The sequence below is a fragment of the Astyanax mexicanus genome, chromosome 9 (assembly GCF_023375975.1).
Source record: "Astyanax mexicanus isolate ESR-SI-001 chromosome 9, AstMex3_surface, whole genome shotgun sequence".
NCBI lineage: Eukaryota > Metazoa > Chordata > Actinopteri > Characiformes > Acestrorhamphidae > Astyanax > Astyanax mexicanus.
The window spans coordinates 14,027,243-14,047,114 of record NC_064416.1 but is presented as its reverse complement, the minus strand read 5'-3'; the positions used below and the strand labels follow the sequence as shown (position 1 = coordinate 14,047,114).

Sequence of the window (19,872 nt, the reverse complement as noted above, 5' to 3'; positions counted from 1 at the left end):
GAATGGTCAGCATTGATCATGGTGACCTTGAAGGGTCATGATGCGACTGCTCTAGAGCACCACATTCAATTCAGTGCATTTCTATGGAGATTGTACTGTCTATTCTCTTTACTGTTTTCATCCAGCCAATTTTAAACTGATGTTCACTGTGAAAACCTTAAGGAATTCCTTTTTTATGTGTGCAAGAATTCTAAAGGTAAAGGTTTTCCACCACTTAAGAGAACCTGGGGTCTATAGTCTTCTACCCGATACTTGGCATAGGGCATGGTGACCTTATAGGCCAATCTAAATCATTGAAAAAAGAAACAGTTTAATAATTCTTCATTGTCATGGAATATACCATACATAGTATTTAGTATATATGGAATATACATTCACGTACTGAATACCCACTTAAGAGAAGCTGTCCATATAGCTGAAACGGTGAAGTGTGTCAGTGTTAGCCTAATTCTGGCGCCCTCTTTTATCTATAGTTGATGTGAACTAATATAACTCAGCTTGGATGAGCAACACAGATGGTGTTTTGAAAGTCCTGAGAGAGAAAGCAGAAGAGAAATATTGCTGTGGTTCTGAGACTTTTTTTTTTCACAGTTTCAAATGAACTAAACTACTGTAAAAAAAAAAAAAAACTCAAGAGCTGTGTTTGGAATGGGTCACTCATTGACTTCTTCACTATTCACTATATAGAATTTTCTATATAGTCAACTGTCTGTAAAAGGGAACAAATCCAACCAAAGCTAAGGTTTATAGTGATACTATACAAAAAGGTAAATATTAATAAAAATTACAGGTTACTTTAGTGCACTTCCCATTACCAGCTAATTATATTGCCAGGGCTTTTGGCAGATAAATACTTAGTAACTAATGAAAATAAAATAACAGATTAAAAACAATAAAAACAATAAAAAACAGAAACATAAACATGTTAATCCAATGGTAGTACTAAATAACTTTTTTGAAGATGATCAGCACAATATGAGTTTTCTCACCTGTCAAAAGTTTTGTATACCTTGCTTTAAAATTCAGTGTTTTTGCTAAGGAGCTAGGCCTGAGGATAGCTGAAAGACAGCTGTAGGGTAAATGTTAGGAGAATGTCTAACAAATATCACTGAATAAAGAAGCTGATTTGAGCTATGACTGCACTAATGCCTTGGGCACATTCAGCTGGGCTTTACAAAATTTAGGCAGAGAAATAAATGTTTAATAAAGCACAGTTTCTGAAAGAGAACAAACTTGCATTCACTATAAGGGCAGTTTCCCAAACAGGGATTAAGTCTAGCCTTGGACTACATAGCAGTTTAAATAGAGATTTTCCAAAATATAGTTTACGACTAGGTTTAATGCCTGTCTGGGAACTTTGTTTAATGTTTAAATGTTTGTGGACACATAGCCTGTAAGAATGCATTTAGCTACTTTACATTTCTTACACAGATGTACAAATACACACACACCTCCCTGTAGAGCATTATTAATAAAAGAATAAGACTCCCTAGGGTAGAGAAACATATAAACCTACTGGCACATTGTGTAGGTTTGTACTCAGATCAGGGTGTTACTTAAGTTCTAATTTTTTGAGTTCGCTTAACGTACTTTGCTTTTTTTAAGGAAATCAGTTTATATGTTTTAAATAATTAATCAGATTCATAACTGAGTTTTAGAGACAAAACAATAAGTATGTTTTCTGTGACACGCTCTCATTAACTGTGTCAGTCACTCACTTTGTCAGTCCCAAAAAAACATGTGAGCAAGCCTCAGTCCTGAGTGTTGGAGTATTGTATATGATTTGACTGTGTCATTGAACCAATATCAATCAGATGGTAAGTGAGTGGTAAAATAACATTCTAACATAAAATAAAATAAAATCTAATTTCACCTCCCCATCACAATGGACAATAATAAATAATTGCTCCACAACTTGCCCCCAGGAACAGAGGGAGGGGATGAAATCCCCTGCGAATGCTCTGCGAACCGATATTTATGAAAAAAAAGTGCTCCGGTGCTCCTGTTTTAGACTGATTTAGTTCAGTAGAGGAGTGGGTGGGAATGAATATTCATGACACACAAATGTCTTGTTTCTGATTGATCAACAACACTGTGACGCTCCCTCCACAATTCTGCAGTGGCGGTTGCAAGTCAGAGTGGGTGAGTCCATGAATCCTAATGCATGAGTATGGAACATTATTTATTTGATAATATTGATGGATTGCTGTTGAGTCAAACTTTTAACACTAGCCTGACTCGTGGGGGGGGGGGGGGGGGGGGGGGGGGTAGGTGTTCCTGTGGGAACATGATACCAAAACATACCCTTTGTATGAATGAAATTCCTTTGAGTAACTTGTGAAGTGGGATGTTTGCAGCTTCAGTACCTATTCCACATATAGTTTTTTTTTAAGTATGGTCTAATCATCTTATCATTATTAATAATTAATTTGATTCTATGATATTTTCATTTATTATCTCTAATATGTTCAAAGGTTTGTTTGTTCTGCTGCTTGTTTATGTTTCAAAACTGAAGTTTAAATCTTTTTTTGCGTGCCATGCTGTGCGTCCTGACGTCACTTCAGACAGGGCTCCTCCTCTTTTATTCCACTGTTTTGACATCTTCGCGTTAGCTGCGTTAGCGGCGCGCGCTCCGGGAACGAGGAGGAGGAGGAGGAGAGAGACTCTCCATCATCATCTCTCTCTCTCTCCACCATCTCTCTTTCTCCATCTCTTTCTCTCCATCTCTCTATCCACCTCTCTCTTTCTTCATCTCTCTCTCTCTCTCTCTCTCTCTCTCTCTCTCTCTCTCTCTCTCTCTCTCTCTCTCTCTCTTCATCTCGCTCTCTCTCTCTCTCTCTCTCTCTCTCTCTCTCTCTCTCTCTCCCCCCTCCCCTCAGTCCAGGCTGAGCGCAGCATCACTAGGTGCCTCGCTCCTCCGCCGCGCTGTGCTCGCGCTCCCGCTCTCCGCTCGGTTGTCCCGCGGTCCGCGCGCTCCCGCCATGTCGAGCCTGCTGGAGAACCCGCTGCAGGCGATCCTGTACCTGAAGGAGCTCACCGCGATCGTGCAGAACCAGCAGAGCCTCATCCAGACCCAGCGGCACCGGATCGACGCGCTCGAGCGCAGGCTCGGGGATCTGCTCGTGGAGAACCGGCAGCTCCGGGACTCGACGCACCGACACCCCCCACGACACCACCCACCCCCGCCCCCCCGCACCTCCAGCCTGCCCCGCGCGGCTCAGCACCACGCAGCGGCTCCGGCTCAGCCCCCCCAGCAGCAGCAGCAGCAGCACTCCCCGCAGGACATGCAGCTCGTGCCCGCCGTGCCCGCCAGCACCAGCCCGGACTCCAGCCCAGAGGACGCGCGAGAGCCGTGCTGCCGCTCGCTCGTCCCGCAGAGCGCGGGCACGCTGTGCAGAGCCGTGGGCATCCCGCGCAGCTCCGAGTAAGTCAAGCGCTTTAACGAGTCCCTCGAGCTGAAGTGTCACATTAGCCACCTTTATTAACGCCGCGCGGAGTTCAGGCGCACCGCGCGCCATTGAGATTACATAACACACCCGTTACCGTGTGCGCGCGCTGATGTGGAACTACTAATCAATAATTCAATCAGCAGCGAGTCTTTCCTCCTGCGCAGATCTTCTGCTCCTAAAGCCCAGCCATGCTGCTTACACCCAGGGCTCACACTTGACCAGTGGAGCTGTGGAGGTACAGCTGGAGCTGCAAAACTGTATAATCATAGATGAGGAGCAGTAGATGAACAAGACCAGTGGAGCTGGATCAGTAGAGCTACACCTGTAGACCTGGACCAGTAGAGCCATACTAGTGAAACTGGACTAGAAGATCAAGTCCAGGAGAGCCAAACCAGTGGAGCTGGACCAGTGGATCTATTCCAGTAGAGCTGGACCAGTAGAGTTATAGCAGTAGAGCAGGTATAGTAGAGTTATAGCAGTGGAGCTGGACCAGTAGGGCCAGACCAGTGGATCTGGATTGGTAGATCTATTCCAGTAGAGCTGGACAAGTACAACAGGACCAAGGGAGCTGGACCAGTAGGTCTATTCAAGTAGCACTAGAGCAGTAGAGCAGGTCCAGTAGGAGTATTACTGTAGATCAGGTCCAGTAGAGTTATTATAACAGTAGAGCTGGACCAGTAGAAGAGGACCAGTGGAGCTGGACCAGTAGATCTATTCCAGTAGAGCTGTAGCAGTAGAACAGATCCAGTAGAGTTATAGCAGTAAAGCTGGACCAGTAGATATATTCCAGTAGAGCTATAGCAGTAGAACAGGTCCATTAGAGCTATAGCAGTAGAACAGGTCCAGTAGAGTTTTAGCAGTAGAGCTGGATCAGTAAAAGAGGACAAGTGGAGCTGGACCAGTAGAGCTATGCTAGTATTGATCGATCAGTAGGGCTGGGCCAGTATGTTTATACCAATAGATATAAACAAGTAGAACTACAACCGTAGAACTGGAGAAGTAGCGCTGGACCAGTTAAGCATACCAGTAGATCTGGGCCAGTGTAGCTATACTAGTAGTTCTGGACCACTAAAGCTGTACCAGTAGAACAGGATCAATGTTTCTATACTACCGAGTTGGACCAGGAGATCTATCCCAATAGATCATGACCAGGGAAGCTGCATCTATACATGTGCTGGACCAGTAGAGCTACACCAGTATGTCAGCATTGATTGGCCTGTGGTTTCTGGAGCTTTATGTTGGGTTTAGGTATTAATTCAGTTTAACAGGGGCACTTTAAGAGTCAGTTGTTTTGTACAGTTTCAGCTGCTGCTTATTACTGCACTGTTTCTAAATGAGCAGAATAAACGGCTATGACTCATTAACCCGTTACATCCACTGCTTATTGTACCCTGAGGCTTTCAAGCATCTATTCTATTACATTTGAACATTTTTAGATCAACTGCATTACAAATATTGCACTGCAGAATTAATATTGCAAAAAGGTAATAATTTCACTCCAATAATTAACACATGACAGCATGTGACCATGTAACACACTGTCACCCTTCACTTATCGATCACTGTTAAATTTAAAGTTTGTTTTCCTCTTGTTTAGTGGTCAGTCAAAATAAAAGTAAATCATTTTAGGAGAATTGTGAAATTTGACCATTGGACAGGTTGACCTTACTGGTCATACAGTGTAACAGTGAGCGAAATTGTATTTTGGGAATAATTCAGATGTCACTGCAGTTCAGTCATAATCTTACAAATCTTCTAAAGTTTAAAAACCCATCCTCGACTGTGTAGCGCAGCTGGCAGTGTGTGTGTGAGAGAGGTAGATGTGAAAGAGGTAGAGAGAAAGAGAGATAGAGAGGGGGAGAGAGAGAGAGAGGGGGTTTATGTGTGTATCCTCAGTGCTGTTAGCGTTTGTATTGTCCTGCAGGTTGTAACCTGTCGAGAGGATGAATGCGCAGAGGGAGATGGAAGCATGTAAATGTTTTAAGCTCTGCTGGCTTTGGTGCTGCCTCATGAGTTATGAATACACAAAAAATCTCTTAGTAATCTCTTTACACAACTGCCATCATTCTTCCACTGATCTACCGCTGTCTCTTGTGTTTTCTGGTGCTTTCCTCTAAGTTGTTAAAGTTAGATATTAGTGAGAGTGGGGCATGAGTACAGCTTACTTAATGGCACGACTTTGGCGCAAAGGTTGAAAACATATTATAAAGTTTCCTAAGAATCTAGAGTTATGGCTAAAATAGACCTAAATACAATGCAAAGCTGGAGCAAATACTAAAATGTCCAAATATATGTTTGCAGACAGCCCTTCTAATGATTGCATGTAAAATGTAATGAAATTGTCCTCTGTAAACTCAACTTTTTAGTTGAGTTTACAGAGGACAATTTCATTACATTTTACATTTGTAAACTATTTAAATGTTTTTTGGGGTAAAGTAAAAACATAGCACACAGAAAGTAAGAACTGTAGTTGTTCTGTAAAGCTGGGTCTGGCCCTGCTAATACTGATGTGGACATTTTATGTGCCTATTTGATTTTCGAGCACACAACCTGTTAGCCGTGGAGCAATGGAACTGTGATCCCTGGAATGATGGTTTTCTGGAGTGATGATAGTCAACCAATAGTCAGGGCTCCAGACTCAATTTTCACAATCGTCCCAGAACTTTCTCAAACTGCAAAATGTCCACCCAGTATATACAGTATAAATTTGCATATGTTGTATTTAATTGTGTGTTTGTCATCAGTTGTTTGGACTTTCTTGACTATATGAGCCCTCTTCTCTATCTGTCTTACCAGTAAGCTGATTGGCTGTATGTTAAAGAGTGGGACTTTATCTGTAAAGAGATGCTGCATTATTAAAACTCCTAGTCATCCAGCAAGCAGTCTCCTTATAAATTTAATGAGTTAACTTAACTGGTTTTGCTGGAAAGAAAACTGCTGTTTCCCCACTGTTAAGCTTTCCTTTTTTTGTGTGTAAATGAAATGTATTTACTGTCACCGTATTTACATAAAATTTTGTAATGTTATTTTAGGTCTATATTGCCCTCCCCTATAATTTTATTGATTTTTTTAGTTCAATATTTTTACCCTTTTGTCTTTTGTCAGAGCACATGGACAGATAAACACATGCATTTGTTGACAAGCTAAGAGATACAAAAGCAGCGTCTGAAGTGAAAAACAGAATTTTGCACAAATATGATTTGAGTTAGGCAGAGTAACCCAGTCCTGAAGAGAGCTCTCCTGCAGCTCAACCAAAGTTACATAGTGCAGTTGCAGTATTCTGCCCCAGTGTCACAATGACAAAGATGCCATTATAAATGATGTCCTCTTAAACCTGTTCAGTTCATGTAAATCCATGCTGCACTGTGCATAGTGTAGAAACAGAAAGGCTGATTTCAAAAGCATGTTGCGTGTATTAGTGAGGTGTCAGCCTGATTGGACAGCCGTGTTTGTTACAGTAGTAAACTCTGACCTGCCAGATGTAGTGACTTATTAGAGCCTTAATGCAGTGTGACCCTGAGCTTCAAAGGCACCGTCTACCACTGCTTATACCCAAGTGTATGTGCAAGTGCTCAGAAATACTCACACACATGCACATACACACACGTGCATGCCAACACACGAACGTACAGTGCAGCACATTGTGCATAAAGTGGAGCATTAAGTGAAATTCCCATAGAGCTTGTAGAGCTGATCTGCCAGCTGCATCCTAATCCACTCCACAGATAGAGATTGTGTGTCTGTGTGTGAGTATTTAGCTCTGTGTGGACACCCAGTGTGCCCGGGAAGATTGGAACGTGGACGTTTTGATGTTCATGCGAGGACGCGAGGGCTTTTGGCCGGCCACCACGATTTGTTTGTTTTATTAGATATGAAAAGCTTTTCATTTGGAAATGTGAAAAAGCCAGAGATTTCTGGGTTGTTACAGATTTAAAGGGTTAGGCTGGGGTTAGTTGCAGATCAGCATAGTTTAAACATGGCAATAGCAATAGAGGTCAATGGAGATGACCCACAAAGACAGGAATACAAATCTGTGTGCATGTGTGAGTGTGTGTGTGTAAAGAGAAAGAAATGCTATTCCTCTTAGAAGCACTTGTGCTCCAGTGCACCTCTCACACTGCATTTGTACCATTTGTACAGTGCTCTGGGTGTGTGTCAGCGTGTGTGTAAATAGGAGATTGCCCAGTTTTGTTGCTTTTCTTGCTAACTGGGAAAATTTGTTTTGCTTTATTAAGTCCCCTCCTAACATTTAATTTCCCTCAGGGAAGAAAAACACTCATTGTGTGTGTGCTAATGTGTGTGTGTGAGTGTGTGAGTGTGTGTTGATGTTTCTCAGTAGGATTTGAGCTGTAGAGATATTAGGGCTGTGCAGTGCCAGGCCTGCAGTCTGTCAGGCTGATGTTAAAGTCATGGCCTTATGGTTCAGCTGTCTTAATCATAATAAAGCGTCAATGGCAGCTTTGGGCAGCTGGTTTGTCTAGGCTTTTCTTGAGTAAAAATGAGCATTACTGCTTTATTCAAGCAAGAACCAGTGAACATGGCCCTTTAAACTAGGGACACACCAAATATTCGACAACTGAATTTATTCATTATAACAGAATACGTGAAAGAACATAAAAAGTCTAGTATCATCTATTGCAGTGCATGGGTATCAGTCACTACTGAAATGACCTAAATTAAACTCTTTTTCATTGATATTTATTGAAAGTTAAGAAGGTTCCTGTAAAGTTACTGTGTTTTTCATTGGACATAGATAAAGTGTATTGCTACAGAATTCTCTAACAAGCAACCCTAAAAGGCTCATTATCATTTTTTTCATTATATTGTATATACAGCTCTGGAAAAAATAAGAGACCACCTAAAAATTATGTATTTCTTTGATTTTACCAAATTAAAAACCTCTGGAATATAATCAAGAGGAAGATGGATTATCACAGCCATCAAACCAAGCTGAACTGCTTGATTTTTTGCAGCAGGAGTGGCATAAAGTTATCCAAAAGCAGTGTGTAAGCCTGGTGGAGGAGAACATGCCAAGATGCATGAAAACTGTGATTAATGTCTAAATGGCAATATTTTTATTTGGAATTTGAGAGAAATGTTGTCCGTAGTTTATAGAATAAAACAACAATGTTCATTTTACTCAAACTTACTCAAACTCAATACCTATAAATAGCAAAATCAGAAAAAACTGATTCAGAAACTGAAGTGTTCTCTTAGCTTTATATTTTTCCTGAGCTGTATATGCTATGTTTTTTCACTGATGAGTCAACCTTTGTAACTTTAGTTTGACTGGAAGGAGTTATCCATCAAATAAGTGGATATAATATTTAAATGTGTTAATTTTTAATGACATCACAAATGATTTGAATTAAAAGCTGGTGGTTATTGATAGCTGGGGGGATTTATACCCTGTAGCCCATCCAACATTCTGGTCCTATTCTATTGGCAGTACTTTTTACAGGGACATGTAGTGTATAGTCACTTTCATGCTCAACACTTAAATGCTTGTTTAACAGCATAATTGATATAATTCATCACAGTGTGTGTGGAAAAGCTTATGTCAGAAACAAAGCATGGTACAGTATATTATGCTGCCCTTTGTTAATATGCTTTAGCCCCCTTAGCAGCAGAATTTATATGTACTGTATATGGGATGTGTGCGGCATAATGAATCACTGAATCAGTGAATTGTTAAGTAATGAATCAGAATGATGCCATGTGATTAATGTACTGTAAATCGCTCAAATTAATTTGCATATTCGCCTTTTCTTCCGCAGGAGTCAGACTGTTCTGCACCAGTTCTGCTGCCCCGCCCCAGAAGCTCCTGAGGGGGATCCTATTGGTTGCTCCAGGTAAGGAGATGCTACAAGCCTTTTCCTTTTGAAGTGATTCAAGTCAGCAGTGGACTTAATTAATAAGGAGGAGAGAGAAACAGAGAGGCAAGATGGAGGGATGGCAGAAAGGAAAAATAGGAGGAGGAGAGGATGAAGATGAAGGTCAGTTAAGGCTGTGAATATGGTATGAAGCAGAGTCCGTCTGGCTGCCTCTGTCTGACAGACTGTAAAAGTCTTGGAGGTGAAAGGAGAGCTGTAGTACTCAGGTGAGGAGCAGGAGATCGGGAGTGCATACTTAGGTAGGAGAATATTAGGTGGAGTGAGAGAGAGAGAGAGAGAGAGAGAGAGAGAGAGAGAGAGAGAGTGTGTGCATGCCTGTTTGTAGAGAGAGAGAGAGAGACAGAGAGTGTTACTCAAGTGGAGAAGTATAGTGAAGCACTCAGGCACTGAATGCTGAGAGAGTGTAGGTCTCTCTGGACAGTGTCAAACTGATGTTGAAGAAGTGGTGGTGTGTATGAGCTATATATAGACGCTGACTTTCTGGATCCTTTGCTGCTTCTTAAATGCTTCTTTGTACAGTCTTGGGAATAAACAAGGCACAAATAAGGGTAAAATTACCCAAATTAAACACTTCTGCCACTTTAAACACAAGCAGAGGATAAGAGACTCCAAACACTCTATTATAAATGTGCTAACATGAAGCGGTGTGGATTAATGTTACTGTCACACTGGTAAACCACTGAAATAGGTGTCTACAAAATAAACTAGGATTGGTCAAGAACAGGCCACACCATGTTTAAATTATTAGTACAGAATATGATACATATAGAAAGTTATATATGTTGCACAGAAGGGGTGTGAATCACAGTATTATCATTATACAATATTATCATGATACATTGGCCAAGATAACAGTTATACCACAATACTGTGATATATATATATATATATATAACATAATCACAGTTTTCATGAATGTTCTTGTCCACCAGTCTCCTCCACCAGTCATACACACTGCATTTGGATAACTTTATGCCACTCCTGGTACACAAATGTAAGCAGTTCAGCTTGGTTTGATGACATGTGATCATATATCTTCCTCTTGATTATATTCCAGAGGTTTCCAATTTGGTAAAATAAGGAAACTCATAATTTTAAAGTGGTCTCTTATTTTTGTCCAGAGCTGTGTATATAAGATTTATGTAAGTATCATAGTCAGATATTAAACAATATAAATCAGTAATAAACTAAATAAATCAGTGGAGAATTTCAAATTGTATGTAAACTGTATGTCTGAATTATTTTTTTTATTTTTAACACAAAGATCAGATCAGATTGGAATGGTATTAGTAAACACATGTAATTAACACATTTTTACAGTTTAAAATTAAAAGTTTTTTACTTCTCCTGTAAAGTTGTAATTTTTAAAACCCTTATGTTGAATATAATATAAATATCTTCTAATATCTTATATTGTGAATCTACATTTTATCATATATCAGATATCTCTGTAGATTATACTCATTAAGATTTCTCCCATCTGTGTATTAATGCCTCTGAATCCCAGTCAGTGTGGGTGAAAATTACCCATATAAAAAGTTATACTCTTTTTTTTTTTAATAAGATCAAAAGAACATGCTGTTTATGATCTGTGGATTGTCTGTTGTCTGAGTAGCTATATCCCACCAAACAAATCTCACCACGCAATCTGCTGCTCTGACTGACGATGATAAGCGCACTAATATTACAGCTCCTGAAATAGAACAAGAAGTAATATCATAAAAAGATGCTTCAAAGTGATTGAATTTCTGCTTTATTTATTCTGTTCTTCTCTTTATTATTCATCTTTGTGGTTTATAGAAGTTTTGTTATTAGATCACTGTCAGAGAACTGTTGTAACTTTGTGACTGTTAGTGCACATCCAGAGCATAACGCCAAGAATGGTGACTGTTCACTTGTAATCTGGCTTCTATTGTGTTCTTGCTCTTACTATATTCCCCATATTCTGCTTTTCTTCAGCGCAGCAGCCTTGGAAAGGTCTGTTCTGCTGGTCCTGCTGTGATTATTTATAATAATGAAAAGAATTCAGTTTCATATGATTCATGAATTCTATGGTTGGGTGTATGGCAGTAGCATATGGTCTATAATATGTAATAGTATAGAACTGTGATTTGTGAATAGTAAAGAACCGGTGCTCTGCAGTTTCAGCCTGGTGCCAGCGAGGACGTGGTGTGTGAAGGGCAGCTCATGCTGTGTTCCCTTCTCCACCTCGTGTGTGTGAGTTTAAGGTATTAGAGTGACCTGCTTACTGACTATTGTGCTGACTGAGTGCCCAGTCAGCACAGTGTGTGTGTGTGTGTGTATGATTCTGTGTTGTTAAAAAAGTCCCCTCTCAGAGAGCAAAGGGCCGGAGGAAAAGCGGAGTGTTTAGGAGGTTCAGCTGAGTTGTTTTGCAGAGAAAAAAGCCCAGACTTAAACTCTCATGATTTAAACATGCACTCTCATCTCAGCACGGAGACGCTCGCTCTCATGACACTCTCACAATGGCTTTGTAATGTAGGGAATTATGTAAGTCTATGTGTGTTTGTGTGTGTGGATGGGGAGGAGAGTGGGACAGAATTGTGATGTTTCTGGTTTGGGGGATTTTGTCGGTGAACAGTGAAATGCTCTAGCCCTGCGTTCTCCTGTCTTCACAGAACACATAGAAACAGACACTCCAGACACTCCAGACTCTCGTTATGCAGTCGTAGAGCCTTTGGCAATAGAACACCGCTGTTGTTTCCCAAAAAAGAAACGGGCATATTTTTGTTGCATTGAGGAATAGGCAGATGTGTCAAACAAATGTAGTTGTTTTTATTACTATTATTATGATTAAACATATACTGATTTAGAAATGTTCAAAATTGGTTAAAAAAATATATGAAATATGAGATTATTATATGAATGTTTTTAATATTTTATACCATGCAGCATGTAACCTAGAATGCAGAATAGTTGCAGTCTGCTCTTATTATACAGAATAAATATACTGCATACAGTGTATTCAATGTACCTTTATAGTACAGTATGTTGTGTATTAGTTAAATATGAAGTCCAGTGTATGAGCAATTTGTGTATGTATGTTCAGGGTATGTACACTGCCTGTCCAAAAAAAAAGTCGCCACCTGGATTTAACTAAGCAGATGATGTGAGGTTGATGCTGCAGTTGTTCTGCAGGTTTAGGTTTAGCAACAGTATGTGCTGAAAGAATGAGGTCAGCTGACTACCTAAACCTCATTGAGAATCTTTGGGATGTGCTGGATGGAGAAGACTTTGTGCAGTGGTCAGACTCTACCATCATCAATGCTGCAAGATCTTGGTGAAAAATTAATCCAACACTGGATTGAAATAAGTCTTGTAACATTGCAGAAGCTTATCAAAACAATGCCACAGTGAATGCATGCCGCAATCAAAGCTAAAGGTGGTACAATGAAATATTATTGTGTGACTTTTTTTTTGGTCAGGCAGTGTATATGAGCAATTTAAGTGCAGTAAGTTGACAAAAATGTAAAACTTGCATCTCAACACCTCAAAGCAATTTTTTACAAAAACAAAGTGAAGTAGCAGCACATCTTTAAAGTGTAACGGCCAAAATAGACCTAAGTATAGCTCATTTTCCAGCAACAGCAGTCCACACAGCAGGCCTTCCTTGCCTGATTTCTCAAGCAGACTTGATTTGTACCAGGGAGAATACTATAGTTTCCCCCTATGTTTTCAGTTGTTTTTTTTAGTGTTTTCACAGTGGTTTAAAAACTGTGTTTTGTTAGAGGCAAGCATAATTATTTGCCAACTGCCAAACTGTGATAGAAAATGTTATTGCTCCCGCTTAGGTTTTATTTTGGGATCAACTTTTTCACAGGTGTTTCTTCTAATTGCTTAGGGGAAATAGCATTAGACAAAATGTGACATGTGATACTTCTGAGGGTAAAGGAGTGAAAACTAAGAATTAGGTTTTAGACGCATATGAAATCTGGGGAGATCTATTGGCAGCACCCCAACCCTAGGTATCAAACTCACAACTTTGTTATTGATGGCCCAATGCTTTAACCACTGAGCACCCACTGCCACTGCCTTTTATTCCTTAACTTTTTATGTTATGTGCACCCAAGGCCCATCTCACAACTTGCAGTGCTTTATGGATCTGCTGCCTATGTCAGTCTTGGTAGCAGGTACCACAGGACACCTTCAGAGACTCTTGTGGAACCCATCCCATTACAGGTCAGATCTGTGGCATTAGGGGGACCTACACATTTTAATGTCATGGCTTTAGTTTTTAGTTTTGTTAAGCCAATTATTATTTTTTTTTAGACTTCATTCACTTTTTCACATGTGCACTTCAGCTCCTTTACATTTCTGTGAAATTTGACAGAAAGCCTCAGTTGAGGAAACATTTCTACCACGAGCGTGTTGAACCAACAGCAGAGATGCTCAGCTTGGCACGCAGTAATTAAGCTGTGTTAATTAACTCTGTGGATGCAGAGGGTTCTGATTCAGTTTAGATTAAAAGACTGTAAATGTAGGTCATTCACATCTCAGATGTGACTCTCGGAAGTGTAGCGCTGCTGCTGCTGCTGCTGCTGAGAAGCTGTGGTGGTGGGATGTTCTGGAACAGACTAGATTAACTGTAATTAACTTTAGTAGGGGTTTGTAGCTCTGCAGTGCTGAGTTATTGCACAGTTTTAGAGGTAAAGCCCTGTTTGGAAAGGATTAGTTTTACCTGGGCAGGTGAGAAAGTAAGTAAAGTAAATTGTTCTCAGTAATTTAGTCCAGTTCAAATGTCAGTTATGTTAGTTATAAAAATATATAGACTATCCTGTAAAATAAAATTTTCTGGGCTTTTCTGATGTGTTGTTGAGCTCGAGGAGGTGTTTTATTTTATTGTTCATGACACTGATACTTTAGGTCATTCAAATCTGTCACACACCACTGGTTTTGTGTGGTGTGCAAGACTAAAATCCAGAAAATAAGCTAAGAGGCGCCATGTTTCTTGCAGCTTTAGGCAAGGCATTCTAATCTATTGAGTAGCATAGCCTTTAGCCCACATATGTGTTATGAATGTGTAGCTGCTAATTCTCACATAAAAATGTCATTATTACTGTAACTGAATTATATGGATTGGTGCTCCACACAATTTTGAAGGAGATGACTGCATAAATCGAGTAGCCACTCCCATCTCATTCCATGTATTCCATATACCATGATTTCTGATCCCATGCTAACATCCTGAGGTAAAATTACATCACTCCACCTCCCTAGGTAAAACTAATCCCATGAGAATAGGGCTTAAGAGATTCTCTGTTTGCATATTGATGGAGGAGAGCTTGGTCTCAGCAATGCTTTTTTTTTAACTGCTGGTCTGCTGACAAATTGGTCACGCCAACAGTCGAAGGACCGATTATACATAATCCATACACTTCTTCAGTTTACTAACCGGCCCTCACTTCAGTTTGAGGTACTCAAGCTCCACTGCACATTTATCTGAATGTATCCTAGGGGGAGAACTCATGCTCATCTGTATCATCAGTAATAGAGACATTGATAGAAGTGCTGGGTAATTTGTGCCAGTAATGCAGAGTTTGGCTGGTTTTGGTCTACAGAGCATGCTGAATTTATAATTAGTATGCATCATTATTAGAGATGCACTGATCTGCCATAAAATTAAAATCAATGACAGATGAGGGGGATAATTTTGGTCATCTGTCTCCTGTGGTACCTGTCAAGAGGTGAATCTAAATATTAATCAGCAAGGAAGCGGGAGAAATGATCAAGCGAATCTGAAACATTTTGAACTGTTTATGTGAAAGCTAGATGACTGGGTCAGAACTTCTCCAAAACATCAGGCAGGTCTTGTGAGATGTTCCTGGTGTGCAATGGTCAGTTCTTATCAGAAATGCTCCAAGAAAGACAAATAGTAAATCGGCGGCAGGGTCACGGACACCCAAGTTTTTTTATTTATTTATTTATTTGCACAAATAGAATGTACCATTAAGTAAACAAATGAACAAAATATAACTACAGGGAAAGTAAAAAAAGCCTAAAAGAGGCTTGCACAAAGTACTTTACTACAAGAAAAGTTTAAAAGAGACTCAGAAAAAAAGAAAAGGAAAAGAAAAATTATATAAATAGTAATAATAATATGTAGTTACTTAATATACATAATCACAAGAATATAAACAAATACTGTACATACTTAGTATTTGGATTGGTTACAGTGAGAGTAAATACATTTCAGCTGTTTTAGAAACTAACAATGCTAGTGCAGATTTTAAATGAGTTGGTAGGCAGTTCTATGTTAAAGGCCCTCTGTGAGAAAGTGCAAACTGTCTTATTAATGTTCTAAAAAAGCAGCACAGAGGTTATTTGAGAATCTTGTGGAGTAGTGATGAACTGAGTTGTATTGAAAATTAACAGTCAGGAAAAATGTTATTGGTAAAAGAGAAAATAAACTGACATATTTGAAACTGGTTAATTTCGTACACATTGACTATCTGGAGATTTTGAAAAAGTGGACGTGAGGTTGTGCAGTAATTTGCTGAGGTGACCCTTCTAACAAATCACTTCTGAAGAATATGTAGACAATATTAGTACTAGCCCGAATAAGGACAGATAAGGATAAATAAGTGTATTATATAAGTTAGGAAGAATTTTATATTGTAAAATTTATTTTATTCTTTTTTAGTGATGTTCATGAAGGCCCCACCTCACAGCTTAAAGGACTTAAAGAACCTGCTAATTTCCACTTAAGCAGCAGTAGATTCTGTAGCTAAATACTTCGATACAGGTTTAACCCTCCTGTCGTGTTCGGGTCAAATCTGACAGATTTACAACTTAAAACACTCATAAATATTGTGTTTTACATCTGATTGCCTCAAGGCCTTATGATATCCTCCACACTATGCACTTGAACACATAAAAGTGAGGATCACCTCTTCCATTGAATTTTGAGTGTTCTATTCAACCTTGTTACACCTGTGGTGTTCCCGGTCAAAAGTGACCGCCATAGGAAATGAATGGGTATCCAGAATATATTAATTCATCAGACACAAAACATCCCCATACACACCACCCCAACTCACTCACTCACTCACTCACTCACACACACACTTCAGATTGAACAATGTCTTTTGCGGGTACACATCTCTTTTCCGTGCTTATGTCCTGATCCTCCCACGTGAACCAACTTCCTGATGATACAATGCATCATATTTTCACCCAGCCTAGACAGGTGTCTGTTATGCCCTGACTCCAGGGCCAACACGTTATGCGTTGGTATCTCATGTGGATGACATCAAGTTCAGCTTCCAATCCTTTTTACCAGAGTTCATTGAGGGAATTATACTACTAATTATACAGGAGCAGCTATGCCTGGAATATGCAGGTATACATGGGAAAACCCATGTGAGCTCTGTGCCCATAGAGAAAACAAAACAAGCCTGAGGTGCTGCAAATGTGATGCCTATGTATGTCACATGCCACTCATGTGCATGAATTCAAACACACACTCACACACACACACACACACACATTCATGTTGAGTTTTGTCTTTGGTTTTTAAATGTATTTATTTATTTATTTATTTATTTTTTAATACATTTTCAGTGCCTATTTGTACTTTCACTGCAGTTATCTTATGTATAACTCTATAAATTCAGGTTAAACACTGCTTTGAGACATTGTTCACATCTAAAAAATGTTGTATAAAAATTTGGTGGTGAAAAATGATTTCTGTGCTAATTTAAGAACAGTTAAAACTGGCCGGTCAAATTTGACTGGGAACACTAAAGTAAGGGACAGGAGGTGAACACGACAGGAGGGTTAATACACACTATATGGACTAAAGTATTGGAATACCTGTTAATTTAATGTTCCCTTAATTCAGAAATTGAAAGAGTTGACCATGTGTTTGTGGGAGTAACCTTTTCTACTGTACAGGAAAGGCTTGCTACTAGATTTGAATGGAGCATTGCTGTGAGGATTTGATTACATTCAGTGACAAGAGTGCTATTGAAGTCAAGTACTGGTTTATCATTCCATAGAATACAGTTCAGCTCAACTGCACTCCACATATCAATGCTGGGGGGCTTTATACCCACTTTATATCCCATGCCAGACATCAGGTAAATAGATGCCAATAGATTCACATTTATCTGCTTCAGAGAGTCCTATTCTATTGGCAGTACTTATCTACAGGATTATACAAGCTGTGTTTGTGTGCGACTCTACTTGCACATTTGTCACATCAATGATTGCAACCTCAATTAGACGAATGCATTCTCTAAAAGAGATGTCCACAAACCTTCGGCCGTATAATGTAAAAATAATGGAAGTGGTGGGCAGTATTTATCTGCATTGATCAATTATTAACATCAAATGATGCAGCAGTCAGGAAATAGGACACATGCTGGTATCTGGCAGAACAAGGATAAAGGAACTTTAAAAGATCTTCAAATATAATGACTTCTCTCTGTGAGGATCAGAACTGTCTAGGCTGTGGTACTTTGTGGAAGCTGAACAAGTCTTTTGAGAGTACTCTGGACAGAAAAGAGAAACCAGTGCTTCCTTGATCAAATCAATATTCACCTCTCACAGGATTCCCAGGATATGCAGGTGAATCTGTCTTATCCTGGAAGAATTATGAGAAGAAGCTTCACTGGAAAAGACAATTATGGCTGGAAATGCTGATAGGAGAAAATGGACTGCCAGCAGGTAGATGGATGGATATTATCAACAAGGTCATTTAAATAGAATAGACTACAGGATATTCTGGAGCAGCACTATCCATAGGCACACCAGGATGTGGAAATGACTCAGCTGCATTTGATATTTTTACACTATATGGACAAAAGTATTAGGACAACTGCTCATTTATTGTTTCTTCTAGAGGTTCCCAGACAAGATTAAGCCTAATCTTGAACTAAACAGAATGTGGAAGGAATTGAGATTTTACCATTGAAAGTAAAATATCTTAATCTTTGTCCAAGAAACCAACTCATAGCGTAGTTTTAAAAGAAAAAAAACACTGATCTTATAGGCCGATAGGGTTTGTCATCACCACTGAGATATAGAATCAATCAAATTCTGATTCACAAGGTCCCAAAATTGATTTGATTCTTTTAATATTGATTAATTTACGAACATTTCAGTTACAACTACAGATTTTGTTCAGGTAAGAAAGAGATTTTTGGAGAACTAATGCTGTATTTTTACTAGGAAAAATCAATCTGTCATTACTAAAAATACATTCAGAATTAACAGTAACATTAATGTCCATAACACAACAACGGTATACTTGTAATGCAAACATTCACTTGGCTGTGATTCTCACACACTTCCAACCTCAGTGTCAGAAAAGACATTATATTTATTATATACATTTAAAAAATGTAGCTTGATTTACTGGTACTGCGTTGAATTTAACTACCTCAGTGTTTAAGGTGAAATTGACTAGAAGGAAAAACTAACTTGTTTGCTAAATGCAAGTGAGATAAAATTACTAAAAACGAGACTTGTTTAACTACTCTAGCAGGCTCTAGTAACATTGAGTGAGAGAAAAGAATAAAACTTGTCACTAACGTTATCTTCTTTACATTTAGTTTTACATTTAATGACATATATTGTTTAACTAGTCTAGCAGGCTTTAGTAACTTTGAGTAAGAAAGAATCGCGTCAACACCACTTGGATTCTCTAAAACTATGACTATGCCGTCTCTCCGCCTCTGCAGATAGATGACATTAACACACCAAGATCACTCTTAGGTTATATTATTCGATTTTGTATCATTTAAAGGAGCTGTGTACTGAAGATGTTTTAAACCAGTCTACAGTAATATGAAAAGCATAATTCCCAAAGTGGAGCAGCAATTAATAGTCGTTGGAGAAGCAACAGCAGTCTTTTTGTTGTGGTTTAGTTGTGGTCTTGAATGGACCATGCTTCATAAAGCTAAACCCACAGACCCACAGGAACGCTGAACAGTTGGAAGCAGGCTGTGTGGGCTGAAGGCTTTATTTGGCTCTCTGATATACACATCCTGATATAAAAAGAGGATTAATAGACAGCTCATCAGGGCTTATTGCATCTCCACTGCTCCACATTTTGTTCTTTTTCCATTCATTGATACAGGCCATGTGGTTTTTAGCTCTGGCTTTGGTTACAGATGCTTTCTAAATCTAGACAAGTCAATAATGCACTGATCTGACTACGGCGGTGTCAGCTCTGTGTGTTCCATTTTTATAAAGTTCTTAATTCGGGCAGTTGTCCTCTGTTTAGGTGTCCACTTTCAACCGACTTCCTCCCTGAGGTACCTGATCCTTGTTTAAAATATGCCCTTGTCATTCTGATACTGTAGTCACCTTTGCAAACACTGTCTCATGTTCTCATTTAAAGTCAGTGTTAGCAAAGGCCAGATGATGCAATTTTTTAAAGCGTTATAAGCACTCTGTTTTTTAAAGAAGCTAATGCTTAAGTCATGTGGAGTGATGAAGTTAAAACAGAATGTTATGAGAATTTCAGGATAAAAACACCTCTCCAGCTGTTAAACTTGAGGGTGGGT

At 39.3% G+C, this 19,872-nt stretch overlaps 1 protein-coding gene across 2 annotated transcripts in view; it reads left to right on the top strand.

Annotated features, from left to right (window-relative positions):
* The first annotated feature begins 2,594 nt into the window (after nucleotides 1-2,594).
* iqsec3b (IQ motif and Sec7 domain ArfGEF 3b) overlaps nucleotides 2,595-19,872 on the top strand; it is a 48,977-nt gene continuing 31,699 nt past the window's right edge. The window contains exons 1-2 of one of the 2 annotated variants that reach the window (XM_022679519.2): nucleotides 2,595-3,424; nucleotides 9,227-9,301. In XM_022679519.2, the coding sequence (XP_022535240.2) occupies nucleotides 2,982-3,424; nucleotides 9,227-9,301 (518 nt within the window). In that variant the 5' untranslated portion in view covers nucleotides 2,595-2,981. The remainder of the gene's footprint in view (nucleotides 3,425-9,226; nucleotides 9,302-19,872) is intronic. The other variant, XM_022679518.2, reaches the window with a different exon arrangement.